At 42.0% G+C, this 19,178-nt stretch overlaps 1 protein-coding gene across 1 annotated transcript in view; it reads left to right on the top strand.

Annotated features, from left to right (window-relative positions):
• The window catches only part of LOC122790582 (extracellular calcium-sensing receptor-like), a 168,325-nt gene that overhangs the window by 58,066 nt on the left and 91,081 nt on the right, over positions 1-19,178 (top strand). Inside the window, exon 3 of the mRNA XM_044058107.1 lies at positions 10,320-11,159. Within this exon, the coding sequence (XP_043914042.1) occupies positions 10,320-11,159 (840 nt within the window). The remainder of the gene's footprint in view (positions 1-10,319; positions 11,160-19,178) is intronic.

Here is a 19,178-nt window from a genome sequence, read left to right as displayed (position 1 = left end):
GTCACTCAATGGGTCTGCACTAATTCCCCTCCTGTAGGTGCTTTACAAGCTATGTCAATATTACAGCCAAGGATGTGCATATGCAAACCTTTCTGGCTAAGTGGTGAACAACTATTAATGCAGGCTTGCTAGATTCATTACTGTGGGTGAAAGCCTTCCCATTATTAGGTATCACCAATGCATCACTGTTTTCCTTGGGACTATCAAGGCTGGTGATATCTTTGATATCTTTCCAGAGGATTTTTAAGATTAGAAAATATAACCATTTTTTTTGTAGGAAAAAAGTTTAAACTTTGGTCTGAGTGTTAGGTAAGCTAGATTGTCTAAGTGACCAGATTTCCTCTTGCTCTATGTTTTATAGTATAAAGGTTTTCTTTAGTTTTGGAGAATGATTTGTAGTAGATGAAAACTGAAGGAGTTTTTGGGAGTTTGTAGGACATGACAGCATGACTGGAATGGTGATTGATCAAGTGCATTTGGAGGGCAGGTAACATGTCTTAAACTAGGAGGAATATTTGTGATAAAGAGATCCAGAAGCGGTAATTTTTGATGAAAAATTGCTTCTAGTTTAAGGGTACAATTTGTGAGACATTGCATAAGGAGAGATATGTGTTGATTTGGAGCTTTCTGGACCAAGGCATTCCATGTTAAGCTCCCTGTAAGTATCTGTGTTATTTCTGGGTGACCACGGATATATGGAATGTATAGCAGACTGGAAAAGATTAGGATTTGAAGGAGGAAGGATGTAAACAACTGCTATGCACAGTTTAACATGATTATTAATAATTAGTTTAACAAATTAGTTTGGAGAAGCCTTTGTTCTCCGAGTTAACACATGCTATAAAAGAGGTATTTATCTTTTGAGTTTTCATTATTACAAGCATGGCTCCCCACTTATTTTAATACTGATTCTGTTACTGTAAACAGTTTGACACTCTTCATGTAAGAAAAAAGGTCAGGAAAGGACTTTTAAACAAGATTCAGTCACACCAAGAATGTCAGGGTTGTACAAGGCCATATCGTCCTTAATCCATTTATTGTTAGGACTTTGGACATAAGGTGGAGTATGTTAATGCCTTTATTTTGATTTATATTTATAGTAGATGTAGCCTGGATAGGAGAGGAAATCTGGAGAAGGGAAAAAGGTAAGGATGGGTAGGAAGATAAGGAAAAAGAACTTAGTCAAGGGTCAGAATAAATGCCTCTGGTTAATATTATTAAATAGAGGTAAGTATAAGAGACAAACAGGCCTTCTGACATATGTTGGTGGCAGCATCTCTTTCATCAAAAGAGTCCCTAGTCTGAAGTAAAACTGGTGAAAAGAGAGACAGGCATCATATGTAATGTTTCATAGCTGAGTAGAGTATATTAGAGAGAGGAGAAAGTTGAAATACCACAGAAAACACAGACAAGTATAGAAAAGAGAAAGGAGAGGGAATACGTTGCAGAAGGAAGGGATGTCTCTTAATATGTGATAGCATGGTAAATGAAATATACTTATTAGAGCAAGAGAAACATTATATTAACCACATCTTACTACAGAATCATGCAAGTCATCAGATTTGTAATCTTTTTGTATATTATCTAGTTCAATAATATAAACATCTGTAAGGTCTGTAGGGCCTTGTGTCATTCAAAGAACAAATATCTAATAAATAGAAAGTTCCTTTTAGGTCTGGCAATAGTTACTGAATTTGTTGCTAAATACTGCCATTTTACCCTTCTACTCTTCAAGAAAAGGGTCAATTCCTAACTCCTTGATCTCCCTCTCTTAAAACCCGATTGCCTCATGAATTTGGCGTCTTTTTGGACTTGTTGGCTGTTGGTGAAGCACCCACCAAGAGGAGAAAACGCTGAGAGAAGAAAGGAGCCACTTTTGAGATTTTAAGTATTTTGCTTCAGATTATTTGTTAAGTTTTTCTGCATTGCCGCTTACTTTTGAGCATTTCCTGGCTTGTTAAACTTTATTTCTGTGTTGGTAACTGTATTTAGAACACAACCTAGAGCTGATTACTGAATTTCCTGCCTGCACTTATTTTTAAAATCGTTTTTTTCTTAAAACTTGCATTTTATCTGTCTCTGGCCTAGCACTCAAGTGTGGGGTCATTTGCTGCACTGTTCTAACTTGTTGATACTTGTGGACCTCTGCTTTCCTTAAAAAAAACAAAAAAACAAAAAAATCTTGCTTTTTTCCCACCTTTCTGAGATTTAAAAAGTTCAGTTACAGATTTGCTGTTCTGAACTGTTTGTAAGTTTCTTGGAGGCCATTGTTTGCTTGGGCTAAAGGGAAGTCTCTCTGTTCATCAGTAGCAGTGATAAACATTGAACAGCCTGCCTGCCCCTGTGGGAGTGGTTACTGCCTTGAAACTGTAGTTTTATTGGCCATTTTGGGTCAATTCCTAACTCCTTGATCTCCCTCTCTTAAAACCCTCTTTTGTGCGGTTTTGCACGTTTTTGCGCATAGCGCAACATCGGGCAGCACCACCTAATTGGGTTTAAACTATTCCTGGCTCCACAAAGTCTGCTCTTCACTTTACCCTTAGAACTGCTCTATCTCTCAAATTAAACACCATATTCTCATTCTAAGGCCCCTCACTGGTCCAAATAAGTAATTTTACAAGTTAGCGCTAATAAACCATAAGCACTACTTACTCTTATACTCTCTATGATTACCTTGTCCCCTACTGGTCCATTTTAATTCAGTTCCCTATATTACTCTAGCATGTCCAAAGGTCAGTCAATGGTTTCCTCTCCAGTCCAGCTGGTGAATCTGGGAATTTTGAGGCAATGTTACAACTGTCTCATGTACACGGACAACCCTCTCCTCCTCCAAACAGGTTCAAATATATGTGAGAGATGCAACCATATAGCCAAACTGGAGGCTGAGCTCTCTCATCTCAAAACTGGTGTAACCAGTCAGGAGGAGAAGGTAACCTCACACACCACAATTCCAGTATCACATAGTCCCACCACAACAGCAAACCAAACACATAAAAACACAAAAACATACTCTGAGGCTCTAAATAATAATCTACCTAAGCAACAAAGACCTCCAAAGCAGACATCCAAGCAAACGCTACCCCAAAACAAAACACGTACAACACATAGCACACAAAGTCAGTGTGCCAAGCAGTCACAGCCCTTAAGGCTGAATAACACACCTGATACTCTTGTAATAGGTGACTCTATTGTCAGACACACTGACGTCCCGCTCACCAGGCTGAATAAAGAAAAGGTCACAGTGAGCTGCCTGTCGGGTGCTAGGATCCGCCACATAATGCAAGCACTCAGGTCACTCCAAAGCAAATACAAATATGACTCAGTCATTGTACATGCTGGCGTGAATGACCTGAGACGTACCTCCCCTGACTACATGAAAAGAGGCATAGAGGAGCTCTCTGTTCATGTAGCCCAGGCCGGTATGACCCTGACCTTGAGCAGCATCTTACCCTCACCTAGAATGATGCCACAGTAGAAAGACAAAATGATCGATTTTAACAATTGGCTAAAATTTTGGTGTCATTCAAAGGGGATCCAGTGTCTGTCAGCCTGGGATGACATGCTCGACAAGCCACGTTGCTTCGCTAGGGACGGCTTGCACCTGTCACCCCTGGGCTTTCAGATATTGGCAAAGGCTCTTGCCACCCCCATAGTGCCTTTTTAGGCAAGGCTCAAAATTCAAACCCACCTCCATAGACAGCACAAGGAACAAGAAACTAAGGGTAATGCTGCTAAACACCAGAAGTCTTAACCTCAAGATGCATGCACTCAAAGCTCTCCTCAGTATGGAGAACATCGATATCTGTGCAGTGACAGAAACCTGGTTCAAGGCTCCAGAGAGCACCCCAGCACTACCAGGTTATACCTCATATCATGCTTTTCGGCCCCAAAACCTGGACCAAACCACAAAAGGAGGGGGAGTTTCTATCAAGGATATCCACACCTCCAGGTTAGTGGCATTGCACGAAGTATCGGAGACCATCCATGTGCAACTGACAGTGGGCAAGACTGCTTTTCAGTTTATAGCATCCTACAGACCACCCTCTCAAAGTCAGGAATCCCACTCGGCTTTCCTGAAAACATTGGAGAACATGAAGATCTCTCCAAACACCATTATATTGGGTGACTTCAACTACCCAAACATAGACTGGGAGCATTACTCAAGCCCCAGCACCTTAGCCCAAAGGTTCCTGGAATTTATAAACTCAAATGCTATGGAACAACTAGTCACCACTCCCACAAGAGGGGAAACATACTAGACCTGATCATTACCAACATGGGGACTCTATGCTCCATACCAGAAGTATATCCCTCATTGGTAAGATCAGACCATAAATTAATTTCACTGGATATCCACATCCCGACCCCACCCCAGCCCAGAAAACCACAGTGAAAAACTTCTCAAAAGCGAACTTCACACTTCTCAAAACTGAAGTGAAATCCTTCAAGGCCCCAGGGCCAGTGGAAACTACGGCCCAAACTGCAGAATCCTATATAAATGCATTCTACGGACATCTCCAGGAATGCATGGATCATGCTATCCCAAACAAAATCAAGACCCAATCATCCAAAGGCAGGCGTCCAGTCTGGTGGACCTCAGCCATAAATAAACTGTACAACAGAAGGAGGAAGCTACTACATGATAGAGCAAAATCCCTAAAAGGGAAGGCATCTCTGATCAGTACTAGCAAAAAATTACGATCCCTCATAAAATCCTCCAAGGCCAGCTTCAAGAGAAAAATTGCACAGGACACTAAAGACAATCATAAGGCTTTTTCCAGTTATGTTAGGAATCTGGGATGCAACTCCCAGACTTGTTCTGAGTTGATTCTAAGTGACAAAAAATACACTGAACCCACAGGCATCGCCAATATCCTGGCAGACAGGTTCAGTGCAAACTTCTCCACCCCCTCCTCCCCAAAAGAGCAAGTATCTATCCCGGCAGAGTGCAGTCTCCCAAACATCTCTGATGCTCAGGTGAAGGCCGCCCTCTCCAAAGCAAAAAAAACACTGCTTCCATGGGACCAGATGGCGTCCCGGGTTGCGTCTTACATGAACTCCAAGAAGATCTAATCCCTCAAGTAAAACTGCTGTACAATCTCAGCCTCACTACAGGATATGTGCCCAAAGAATGGCATACAGCAACAGTGGTCCCACTCCACAAAGGTGGTGCCTCTGCGGACCCTGGAAACTATCGCCCCATAAGCCTGACTAGCCTAGTCTGCAAGGCTATGGAGAGGATCATCATGGAACTCATAAACAAAGACATTGGGGACCTACAGACACTAGATCCTACCCAATTTGGCTTCGTCAAGGGCAGATCCTGCCTTTTGAACCTGGTCGACTTCTTTGAAACAGTCACCAAGGCCATAGATGAAGGGAAGGTAGTTCACACAGCCTATCTGGACCTCGCAAAGGCATTTGACACAATACCCCACTCAGGCATCATAGATAAGCTATCCAGCCTAAATATAAACCCCTATGTCACAAGGTGGGTTGCAAACTGGCTCAAAGACAGAACCCACAGAGTCAGAGTTGCTGGAGCCATGTCAGACTCGAAACCGGTCACAAGTGGCATCCCACAAGATTCTGTCCTGGGACTTCTCTTGTTTGGTATTTACTTTTCTGAGGTACAGGCCAACTTGGGAGGACTATGGCTCACCAAGTTCGCAGATGACTGCAAACTGGGCACCATAATCGACTCTCCAGCTGACACAAACATCCTTCAAAAAGGTCTTGCAGAGATGGATAACTGGTGCCAGAGCCATGTTCTAAAGCTAAATGCCAAAAAGTGTATAGTCATACCCTTTGGCAAAAACAATGTGCCCACAAATTACCACATAGGTGGTAACCCATTAAGTACAGAGAAAGTAATTAGGGATCTGGGGACCCAAGTTGATAGCAATCTCTCCTTTGACAACCACATTGCCAAAGTGGTTAGAAAGACCTTCTACATAGCCCACCTCATCATGAAAGGATTCACATCTAGATCAAGAGAGGTAATCATGCCCCTTTATTCATCCCTCATCAGGTCCATCATAGAATACAATGCCCCCTTTGGGATGTACCTTACCCGACACCTGCAACAATTAGAAAGACCCCAAAAGTACCTCACCAGGAGGATCAAGGGACTCAAACAGATGTCATATGCTGCCCGGTTAAAAAAACTCCAGCTCTACTCAGTTGCATACCGCCTACTTCGAGGCAATCTATGCCTGACATATAAAGCTATGTCCAACCCAGAATTAATGGACATGCTCCACCTCAGTAAATCTAAATCCCTTAGAGCCACGCGCTCGTGGGACTTGAACCTCAGCACAGAAATAAACAGAACATGCTGGAGGGACAAATTCATAACCCAGAGGCTCCCTTTGCTCTGGAATAGAATTCCAATTCATGTTAGGCAGAACACCTCACTGACTCTCTTCAAGAAGAATCTTGATGAGTGGATGGGGGATTGTAGGTTTGTCCCAGGGATTACTTCTGTGTCACTATTAGACAGAGGCACAGTAAACTAAACTTTAAAAAGGGCACAGTATACTCAAATCAAGGGGTGGCGTAAGCCAAACACAATCGGGCTAGGCTTATAAATGCGCCAGGGCAGATAGCCTAGTATGAACCTATGAACCTATGAACCTATAAGTTAAATAGTTTTATAGTTTGTTCTCCAGCAATTTACAGGAATACTGCACATTAAACCTTTTTATTTTTCAGCTAACTCACTTTCAGTGAGAAATAAATCCAATTTTGAATCCTAAGCTTCCATTTTTCTGCCAAATTTCTTTTTGAATTAAAGAATTCCATGAGAGTGAAGCTGAGTAGCATTCCCACATAAAATTGCACTTTTTCAGATTCAAACCTTGAAAGTCTTGACTGCAAATCTAATTAATTTAAGCACATGTATTTCTTCAGTTTTGGCAAACAGTCCTTTACTCTCTTATATTATACCATGCTAGGAGGCTTACTAACTAATATACAGAGGCAGCAAATTTGCTGTACCACCCATGAGGTGTATATTCCACAATATTCTCAGAAGCACGGGTGCACCACCCGAAATTGTAATCACTATCGCTTGCTCATTAGCATTAACAGCACGGATCCATGTAAACAACAGATACATTTACACTGCAGCTCTGAAATGCTGTCACTATTACTGATGCTTTGATCTCTCTGTATAAAACTACATCTGAAGCGTTTTCACCAACATTATTCAAAGTCTCAGACTGCTCACTGCTCGTGAGTTTGCTCTGATGTATGGTGTCAGGGTTATGGCCTGCTCAAGCACAGCTCTCTAGTCACTTCATTAAAGGACACTGTTACATTCTTATCTATTTCCCCATCACATAGTGACACATGCATTAATAACTCATTGAAAGGTGAAGATCACTGGTGTTAACATACTACATTATCCATCTGGTGAATATATTCTGTCTAGTCCAATGTTATAACTATTATCAGAGCAGCAACTTATCAATGCATATTGATCTGTGCATTCACCAATGTGTCGTCTACCCAACGCTGATCCTGCAGTAATGTGTACCCCTTTTGTATCAGTTATCCTGCACCAAAATGTACCCTGCTGTCAGCAGTGATCCTGTACTGATATGTACCCCACTCTCAGCAATGATCCTACACCTCACTCCCAGCAGTAATTTTACACAGATGTGCAGCACTCTTCCAGCTGTGGCCCTACACTATGTATACCCACTCCCAAAAGTTATCCTGTACTGATGTGTACCATTCTCCCAGCAGTAATCCTACACTGATACCTAGGTCAGTCCTGGCAATGATCCTGTACTGATGTGTACCACTCCCAACAGTGATCTTGTACAGAGTTATACTGCTTCCACAGCAGTACTCTTAACATGTGTGTACCCCTCTTCCAGCAGTGATTGTACACTGAAGTCAACCCAATCCCCAACAGTGTTCCTCTTTCAGTCTGTGTCACTCTCCCAACACTGATCCTGTAATGATGTGTGCTATTCCCCAAGCACTGATCCTGTACTGATGGGAACCATTCTGCCAGTAGTAATTTTACAAAGATGTGCACCGTTTTTCCATCTGTTGACTACACTAATGTAAATCCACTCCAATCACTGATTCTGTATTGATGTGAATCCAGTCCAAACATTGATCCTGTACTGATGTGTATTCACACCCAAAAGTGATCCTGTACTGATGTGTGCCATTCTTCCAGCACTGATCCTGTACTGATGTGTGCAATTCTCCTAGGAGTTATTCTGTACCGATGTGTGCCATTCCACCAGCAGTGATCCTGTACTGATGTGTGCCATTCTCCTAGGAATGATCCTGTACTGATGTGTGCTATTCTCCTAGGAGTGATCCTGTACAGATGTGTGCCATTCTCCCAGCAGTGATCCTGTACTGATGTGCATTCACTCCCAAAAGTGATCCTGCACTGATGTGTGCCTTTCTCCCAGCAGTGATCCTGTACTGATGTGTGCCATTCTTCCAGCAGTGATCCTGTACTGATGTGCATTCACTCCCAAAAGTGATCCTGTACTGATGCGTGCCTTTCTCCCAGCAGTGATACTGTGCTGATATGTGCCATTCTCCCAGCAGTGATGCTGTACTGATGTGTATTCACTCCCAAAAGTGATCCTGTACTGATGTGTGCCATTCTCCTAGGAGTGGTTCTGTACTGATGTGTGCCATTCTCCTAGGAGTGATCCTGTACAGATGTGTGCCATTCTCCCAGCAGTGATCCTGTACTGATGTGCATTCACTCCCAAAAGTGATCCTGTACTGATGTGTGCCTTTCTCCCAGCAGTGATCCTGTACTGATGTGTGCCATTCTTCCAGCAGTGATCCTGTACTGATGTGCATTCACTCCCAAAAGTGATCCTGTACTGATGCGTGCCTTTCTCCCAGCAGTGATACTGTGCTGATGTGTGCCATTCTCCCAGCAGTGATTCTGTACTGATGTGTATTCACTCCCAAAAGTGATCCTGTACTGATGTGGGCCATTCTCCAGCAGTGATCTTGTACTGATGTGTGCCATTCTCCCAGCACTAATCCTGTCATGATGTGAATTATTCTCCCAGCAGTAATTTTTGCTGTCTCTTTCATCTTTTCCGATGGTCTAGTTTTACCCCCAAACTAGGGCCATCCTCATTTAAGGCTAGATATTATTTATTATCAGCCTACATAACCACTTAACAGCCTCAGCTTAAAGTTTTGTATACTAATGAGGAGTGATTTATTTTAATATACCTAACCTCTCCAGCTGACAACTGATGTATCTTGTGCCTTACACTGTTTTCCCCTGCATGCACTGACGTCTACATGTGTGCCCATGAAAGACAGCACGGACAGGCTTGTAGACCAACCACACATCTGTTACACATAATGCTGCATGCTGTTCAGTTACTTCTCCCAAAAGTGTCTGCATTGAGCAGATTAGACCATGCACCCTCACTAGCTCTTTCAAGGCCCAAAAGCTAATAAAACTTGACTCATCTGGGTTGTAGCCAAAGCATAATCTCTCTGTGCTGAAAAAGTCCTGCAGTATTGTATGTACCATGCTTAAGATTAATAGAACAAACCATTATCTCAGAAGCATCTGGAGTGTGGAAATTTTCATTGTAGTGTGGAAAATGTCATTTCTCAGAGCAAGATTAAAACTCATGTTATAAACCCTGTTTCGAGTAATCATACAAACTTATGTGAAAGTAAGCTCTCAGAAATTCCAAACCAACATTTCTCTTAGGCTTGTTGTCGACCGAACACAGTACAAGTCATTTAATCCTAACAATAACTGCCCCAGACAAAGGAATCACCGAATCCCCATGGTATGTATTAATAGGAAAGCTGACAGAATCATAGAGTCCAACATGGCATGCATTATTGTGAATGCTGACGGATATCACTGTTATAAGAATTCTACAATTGTTAAAGACTGCTAACAAATGTATGTTATTTACAGACATGAATATTAGACATTAATGCAACTGCTGAAATTTAGAATGCTTTCATGGCCGGCCTTAGGCATAGGCCAACTAGGCCACCGCCTAGGGCGTTGCTGTAGCAGGGGTACTTTTCCAGTAATCTGGAGGGTGTAGGCAGACCAGGATAGGGGCACTAGGTGGTGTTGGTAGGGGCATCGGTGGAGACCTTTTGTCTAGTGCACCAGTTGACTAAGGGCTAGCCCTGAATGCTTTGATACTGTAGTATACCTTATGTAAACCTTCCATAACAGTATAAGGGCATTTACAAGCATCCATGTTTGAACCAAAATTCTTAAAGTTCAAATGTGGAGAAACTATTATGTTAATTCTTTTAGGACAATTCCTTTTCAGATCAGTTATGGTTCAACTGTGGCAATGCTCAGTAATAAAATACAGTTCCCTTCATTCCTTCGTACTGCTCCCAGTGACAGATTCCAGTCTATTGGCTTAACTCAGTTGCTAATATATTTTGGCTGGACCTGGGTTGGAATCCTGGCAGAAGAAAGTGACTATGGACAGCAGGGCAGCCAGATCATTAAAGAGGAACTTATGAAGTCTGAAGCTTGTATTGCATTTTTTGAATCAATTCCTGTAATTTACAGTGCAACAAAGATCCACAGAATCATTAATGTTATCAAGGGATCATTTGCAAATGTAATTTTGGCCTTCTCAACTGATGACATCCTGAATCCTGTAATGGAAGAAATCGCCAAGAGCAACATAACTGGCAAAACCTGGATAGCCAGTGAGGGATGGTACTCCTCTCCCATCTTTTCCCAAACAAGTTTCCACAAAACTCTGCAGGGTACTATTGGGTTTCTGTACCACAAAGGAGAAATGCCAGGATTTAGAAGATACCTTGATAGCATTCATCCATTGATATTCCCTGATGACATTTTTGTGAAGACATTTTGGGAGATAGCCTTTGGCTGTATGTGGCTAAGTGCTAATCTGAGTCAAATTACAAAAACATCTTTATATGAAGGAATAAAACTTTGCTCAGGTAAAGAGACCCTTAAAGATCTAAACATTCCTTTCTTGGACGTTTCTTCTTTGACAACCACCTACAATGTTTATCAGGCAGTCTATGTAGCTGTTCATGCTTTGCATGACATGTTTTCATGCTCATTTGGAAATGGGCCATTTCAGAACAGGTCCTGCACAGAGAATCATAACTTTAAGGCTTGGCAGGTAAGTTTTACATATTAATGTAAGTTAAACCTTACTTACTACAGATCTGCATAGTTAACAAGCTTATTCATATCAAAAAGCTCAACATGACTGGCATAATTCACATGAGTTTTTAACAAGCTCTGCTAAACAGGTTTTCATTTATTTATTGCCGAAAAAAATCAAAACTGAAAATGCTAGAAAAATGATTTTCTGATTTTTCATTTTTTTAATTTCATTTAGTGGTAATGTTCTTTCATTTTGATCCATTTCATCCATGGTATCTGTTTGGGCCATCTCTTTATTCATTTATTTGTTTGTAAATTTGCATTGGTTCATGAGGGTAAATCACTGATCCCTGTGGATATTTTCCAGACTCAGCCTGGGAAAATGGTCTTGCTTAGTAAATTGTTCAGAATCGTAGGCAAGTGGAAGCAGCGAGAATCAAACTCACTGGTACAGGCAGTAACAAATTATCAACTGATAGCCTTAGTGCTCTGTGCTATTTGCCAAACAAACTTTGTTTCTCAGATCATGGCTTCTCATAGCCAGATCACAGGACAAGACTGAAGCTACATATATTTTAGTTTCAGTGAAAACATGAAGTTAACATATTCCTTCTAGGTGGGGGTAGGGTTGCCACCTCTCATTTTGCCTAAAACTGGAGTAAGGCCATGCCCCTTGCATCACCCATAACTCTGCCTATTCCCAATCCCTCTCCCGCCCATGCCCCACCTATTTTGTGATGTCAATATGATATCAGTTGATGGGGAACACCCACTTTTTCCCATTACTGACACTTGCTTTTAGCCGATTTACTATGCTTTTCTCTAAAAAAGCATAGTAACTCAGCCAATGTAATAAACTCCGGTAGTCTGTTTCCATTTTGGAGTTTGTACAGTGTTTACCAGACTACCAGAAAAGCAATTTGATTTCCAGATAATCCGGAAAAAACGGAGAGGTGGCAACCCTAATCACTAATAATACATTTCAAAGACTACCAATGGTTATAAAAACATTTTAGACTACATCTGTCAGTACTATATCCCATAATAAAATAAAGACAACTCAAGAGATGGACAAAATAGATACAAGTGCAAAAGACAGACTCATTGAAGCTCTAGAATCCAGACAAAGCAATGTGGTATAAAAAGCTGCTAAAGCTGCTGTTATTGTACAAGTACAACATTGCTGTCATTGTTTAAAAAATATACAACATTCAATACAGCCGTTGCACAATTTATACTTTATTTAAGCAAAATTTGCATACCCTATTTCCTTTAATTCTAATGTGAAAGCATTTCAACAAATAGAACTCAGATCTTGTACTAGTTCACGTATCATATATCATTAATATACTAATTTCACCATTGTACTCACAGTCTTTATCAAGTGATGGTATACCCTGATATATATCACCTACACTGCCCTCCCTGAGTATCTCCTAAGCCCAGACTATCACACTCTCTATTTAATAGGCACCAGTATAGACCACACTTTGTACAATGCAGTACAAACCAGATAAATTAATTTAAAAGAGAAATAATTATACTCTGTATAATAAGATGACTGTTCTAAAATGTCAACACTACTATTACTTTGCTAGATACACTACTCAGAGACAGATTATACTGACACAGCAAGCACATTGTACTACATGAGCTGCTGAGAAATGTATCTGAGGGTGCAACATGTAGGAAATAATTGCCTTCACTTAGGAGAAATATTTGGAAAATAGCAGGAAGGTCAAAATGGAAAACTCACACACACACACACACACACACACACAGACACACACACACACACAGACACATATACACACACATATATATATATATATATATATATATATATATATATATATATATATGTGTGTGTGTGTGTGTGTGGTGTGTGTGTGTGTGACTGTGAGTGCAATGTGTGAATGAATGTGGGTATGAGGAAGTGTGTGTGTGTGTGTGTGTGTGTGTGTGTGTGTGTGTGTGTGTGTGTGTGTGTGTGTGATTGGGTAACCCAGAACTGTATCAGTATAATCTGTCTCTGAGTAGTAGGTCTAACAAGAAAGTGAAGTAGTCTGCACATGTCACAGAACAGGTCTCTTATAAATTTGAAATATAATTATTTCCATTTTGTACTGGAATTTATCTGGCACATATAATAAGTATTTGAAAAAGATTAATCTGTACTGGTGCCTAATTAGAAGCGGGAAGTGGTGGCCTTAATGATGGGGTAACTTAGGGACTACCATAGCAACCGTAGACACTATGGCAAGTAAGGTATATTCAAGTATATTCAAGACTATGAGTACACATCTGGGAGATTTCTTAGTGAGATATGCAGTACATTAATTTTAAAGGAGATCCTGGGTTCTAATTTTGTTGAAGTAAGCCATTAGATGTGTCATAAATGGTGCAAAGACTGTAATAGTTCAGTAAAAATTACAGAAAGGGGTGTGTACAACTGCTGTTATTTTAGTAATTTAGCAATATCACTCTGCAGGCCACAGATGCTGTTCAATACAAGCCTAGTTTGTTTAATGCACAAGTACTGTGCCTGCAATCACATATACAACAGACTCAACCTGTGTTGTCTACAATAAGTACTGCGATCTATAGTGAATAAAATAGATAGATAAGGGTTCTAATCTCACTCTAGGCTACTTGGTGTGTGTGTGTGTGTGTGTGTGTGTGTGTGTGTGTGTGTGTGTGTGTGTGTGTGTGTGTGTGTGTGTGTGTGTGTGTGTGTGTGTGTTTGTATCCCCTACAAAACCATGGGTTATGCACCTGCAATGGTTATGAACATTTTTGGCACTGTAACTTACTTCTGGCTTCCAAACTGCCATCTTCTACAAGGCCTGATGATGTCATCCACCTTAAGACTACCATCTGACAGTGCAGTATCAGACTTAAGCCATGGCATATGCAATAAGTACTGGGCTCTATAATGAGTAAGACTAGACAGGTAGGGGTTCTAATCACATTCTAGGCTACTTGATGTGTGTGTGTATGTCCATATGGCATAAATATAATCACCTAGGTAACTTAGGAATAAGTAAGGTTTTGCAGTGTTTTATTTGTAGCGGGTGATGTGGCCCCCAAAGGAATAACCACAACAAGGCCTCCTGATATCATCAATCATAATATGTCCTAAACTGACAGTACTAGCAGACATGAGGTGTGTTGTGTGCAACACATACTGTGACCTGTAGTGTGTACCATTACATAGGTAAGTATCTTCATCTACATATAGCCAACTTGCACTATGCATGTCCTGTATGCAGTGATTGGAAGTGGTGCTAGCCTCAATGTAGCTGTGTTTGTGTGTGAACCTTTTAGAGTATTTTACATCATGTTATGGAACCATAGGACATTTGAACTTAACTAAGCATAATAGCCATACAGCCCACATAATCATAGACATCTTTATACCCGTAGTTACAGAATCAGCACATATTGCCCCAGTCCAAGAGGGACACAGGCAGATACCCTGGGTTGAGATGATGGTCACCCAGCCAATTATAAAAATGGCATGTGTTGAGGTGCATTGTGTGCCATTAGGCAGGGTTCTGTGTCAAGGGTGTGTTTACATCTACTAGACAAATCTCTCCCACGAGCATGTAGTACTAATGTCACATACTAGGTTAATGTCCATACAGTTAGTTATCTATCTACTATGCCACCTGCAGATAGGCAGCATATGCAGTCAAGCAGGGTTACACATTGCAAGGCACAGATCATCTCTGAGTAGTCTATATGGCACAGGCGACAATGACTCTCATTGCAGACTATCCCCACTGAACACATACTGAAGACATGAAGTGTCATTGTGAGGGTCCATACTGTTGTGTGCAATTGCCAGTACTGCTTGGAAAGGTATGGCAACAAATGGCCATTGCACTGAGAAACTGGCATGCTGAGGGTAGAGTACGTTGAGGTTAAAAGTATCTCACAGACTGGTGACTGCGGCCTGAGCTATGCCATATGATTCCTGCCATACCACTGTAGAGACATGTTGATCTCAGGCATATTAGGTGTAAACCTGTGGGGCCAGGTTTGTGTGCCTAGTTTACTCACCCCTGAGTATGTATATCACATGTTGCAACTGATGTGCTACTTACGAGCAACATAGGTCTAACTGATGGAAATGATATTATGTATATATTTGCATGGAGTTTATGGCCATAAGTATGTCAACAGGCATGTGCTCACAATACCCTCTTGCAGGCTAGTAATGTACCAGAGAGACTCTATGAGTGCTCACAATTTGCAGGCATCAACCAACATTGTTAGCCTCAGTCAGTCAGTAGTTGCATGTATTGTGGTTAAATGGATTCCAAGCAGTTGAGGACCCAGGACTACACCCTGGTGAGCACTGCTGCTTACAGATCAGCTATTGAAGGCAGATGTCTCTATGTTATGTATGTGTGTCATCAATGGGTCACTTATTGACCCCTACAATGACAGTATCCTGGATGCCTTAGTGGGTGCTTTGTAAATGTTGCCTGAGCAGGGAATATAGTCAGATGGCTTGCTTTAGTCTCCAGGTTGTATGGCCTGATGTACACTCACCTAGGTCCTTCATGATTGGCTTGGACATGTCCACCACATGTAACACTCATGCTCCCCCTGTCACACATCCAAACTGTGTACAGTTAACTGTGTGTAGATCACATATATGTGTGCTGATCAGCTCCATGATGATTGCCCCTACTGGCATACTGATATGGATACATAGACAAAGAGATCCATAGTTCTGCTGCTCAGTGGATGCAATGCCTCTGTGCAAGGGTGCAACAGTTGCCGTTGTCCAGCCAGCTGGTGTGCAGCCAGTGGTGTCAGTATGATTGCATGGGTTGCCCAATGGTGTTAGTAATCCTTGTCAGATCACATGTAGGATACAGCCTGGTATGTTAGCATATGCAATAGATGCTGTGTACTTCCATTGAGAGGCCAGTTATGAACTGCTCTGTAAATATGGACATTAAGGGACAGGTTGCTGGAATGTCATGTGTCACATGTGTTGGAGACAAGAAAGTGTAGTTGACATAGACAGTGTGGGAGTACAGGTTAGGTATGACTACAGACCCACCATATCTGGCATCATGACGTATAAGGTCAGAGATAATCTGAGCCTGTCTTTTGAGGCCACACATGTAACTACACTGTCCCTTTTGGTTCTGCTTTGTGTGGGTGGTTAATTTTGCCACTTACCATGTCTACACAACATCACAACAACACTATCTGCTTCTACTAGATGAGAAGGTAGTGCTTCCATGTTGGGGGGGCACCCTCACCCCAAATGTCACGCTGAGTTAATGCAGTTGTAATGCTGCTGACATAATGCATGAGTGTACAGTTCTGCATACCTGACTGTCCCATCTGAAGGGGGAGGTGCAGTCACTCTATGTCAACCATCTAACAGGTGGTAATAAATGGTGTTCTTCACATATATGTCTTTATTGTCTGCAGGGGGGATACGTGCTGGCTGTTCTAAGGTGACTAATCTGTGGCTAGATCCCACCAGGGAGTACCTCACATTGGGGGGCTTTAGGGGTCACATATATTTTTAGACTCATGATGCAATACATTGATTCTCCATGTGGGGATGTCACGGCACTGCTCCAGGGCATGGTAGGTAAGGACCTGGACCATCCTTTGGGCCAATGAGCCACAGCACAACTAAGCAACACAGTGATGTTCTTCGTGTTTCACTGTTGCAGTCATTACAATTGGGTTATCCTGCTGGCAGGCTGCCCTCAGTTGGCCTGAATTCCAAAGTCTAGGTCCGGCGTCGGTTGCTGTCACCTCTTCCCTGACATCAGTGCACCAGGGGTATAAAAGATGTAGCCGACACCATTTTCTCCAGTCTTTCTTGACGCACGGTGCCCAAAGCAAAAGCAGTTCGCAAGTGCCGGTCGGCCGACTCCTGAGTTTTTCAAATTTGAAATTCAGATCCGAAGTCTTCATTAAAGCTAAGTACCCCATTGGGGAAACTTTTTTCTTGCTCCAGACTGATGTCAGAAAAAGTTAACAATTGTATTTCTTGTGGGAAGCAAATACCTCATAAGGATTTTCATTCTTACTGTATTCCTTGCCTAGGCCATGATCATAATGTTGCTAGTTGTCAGTTTTGTGCTAGATTTAACCAATGCACTATTAAGAGTCGGTACGATTTTGCATTCCATTACTTTGGCAGAAGATTTAATTACATAATGCCGTCGGAACGACTGACTACTGGAGTTTATAAAAAGCTCAAGGAAAAAGAAAAGGACAGGCATCCAAGATCCAAAACCGATGACAAAGCTTCTGCTAGGCCTGTCGCCGGTTCGCTGGTTCTCAGTGATGCGCTTTCGCAGCCCCTGACGCCCGCTACCACAGAGCCACAGGCCGCTTCCGACTCCCACGTGGAGCCGACAAGGCTGTTGGAAACTCAAGGTATTGGACACTCAGAAACTATTCCCTCAGATGGGTCCGGAGCCGCTGAGCAGGCATCGGCTTCTGAGGGTGTTTTCAGGCCTACACAGTTATATGTAAAACCTACTTCAGCTTCAAAAGCAAAGACTACAGCAACTCTAAAGACAAAGAAACAAATACAGTATTCTCCTGGACAGGCCTCCATGCCTAAGAAACAGATGCTTAAAATGGCTGAAGACCTAATTACTTTGATCAGGGGTTCCCATCTCCCTTCTGATAAGAGGCCTAGGCAAGAGGTAGAATATGAATCTTCAGACCAGGTTTCCATTTCCTCTGATTCCTCATCTGAACAGGAATATTCTCTTCCTCCCTATGAGGACTCTGAGAAAATGGAGGACAAAGCTAAGTCTATGCAAACAGTCAAGGATTTCTTGCAGGTACAGCCTCCCAGATTTAGCAGGAACTGGCCTACAAAGATTTGGTCCTTTCCAATGTCCGATAGGCCACAAAGTGGCAGATACAGACCCCCCAGAGGCAGATCACAGCTCAAGGGCTCATACAGGCCTAAACAATGGGGTGCTTCTACTTCCAAGAGCGGAGAGGAAAAATAACAGCCATACAGGAAACAGTCTCAATGACTTTCCCCTTCCAGCTCCAATCACTTATCTTTTGACAGCCCCTTTAGGGGGAAAACTAGCACTTTTTTCGCAAAATTGGCACATGATCACCCAGGACAAATGGGTTCTAAATATAGTATCACAAGGCTACAGGTTCCACTTTCACACCCTGCCAAGGCCAAATGGTATGCCAGACCTGCCACACAATCAATGGGCAGAGGCACAAAAAACAGTTTCATCCCTCATGGACATGAGGGCCATTCAACAAGTACCAGAGCAAGAGCAGGGACAATGATTCTATTCAAGACTGTTCTTGGTACCCAGAAAGGACAAAGTCCGGAGACCAATACTGGACCTATCTATTCTAAACACATATATGGACATTCCAAAATTCAAAATGTTGACTCTACAGCAGCTTCTGCCCATGTTGAGCAAGAAGGCTTGGCTTGTGATGTTAGATCTAAAAGAGGCATACCTGCATGTCCCAATCAGACAAACATGCAGAAGATACCTCAGATTCAAGGCTGCACTACCAATTCTCTGCACTGCCCTTTGGCTTATCTACTGTGCCCAGGGTCTTCACAAAGTGCCTGGCACCAGTAATTGTATACTGCAGACAAAGAGGAATACAAATATATCCTTACTTGGACGACTGCCTCATTCAAGCAGAGAACAAGAACATTCTACTACAGCATCTGGCATTTGTAAAGAGATTACTATCATGCCTAGGGTACACAGTCAACGAAAAGAAATCAAAACTACTACCCTCTCAAGAGATAATATTCCTGGGTGCAAGCTTAAATACAACTGCCCAGATGGCTTATCTCACGCCAGACAAACTAAGACAACTGACTACCTATTTCAAACTGTTGGCAACAAAGGCCCAGTTATCTGCAAGAAAAATTCTGCAGGATTTGGGCTTCATGGTATCCTGCATTCTACTAATTCCATATGCAAGACTGCATATGAGGAAACTTCAATGGTACCTAAAAAGTGTTTGGACTCAACAT

Source organism: Protopterus annectens, chromosome 16.part0 (assembly GCF_019279795.1).
Source record: "Protopterus annectens isolate FY-2018-M chromosome 16.part0, PAN1.0, whole genome shotgun sequence".
NCBI lineage: Eukaryota > Metazoa > Chordata > Ceratodontiformes > Protopteridae > Protopterus > Protopterus annectens.
Note: the sequence above shows the minus strand (reverse complement) of the source record. Positions and strands in the feature narration are given on the sequence as shown.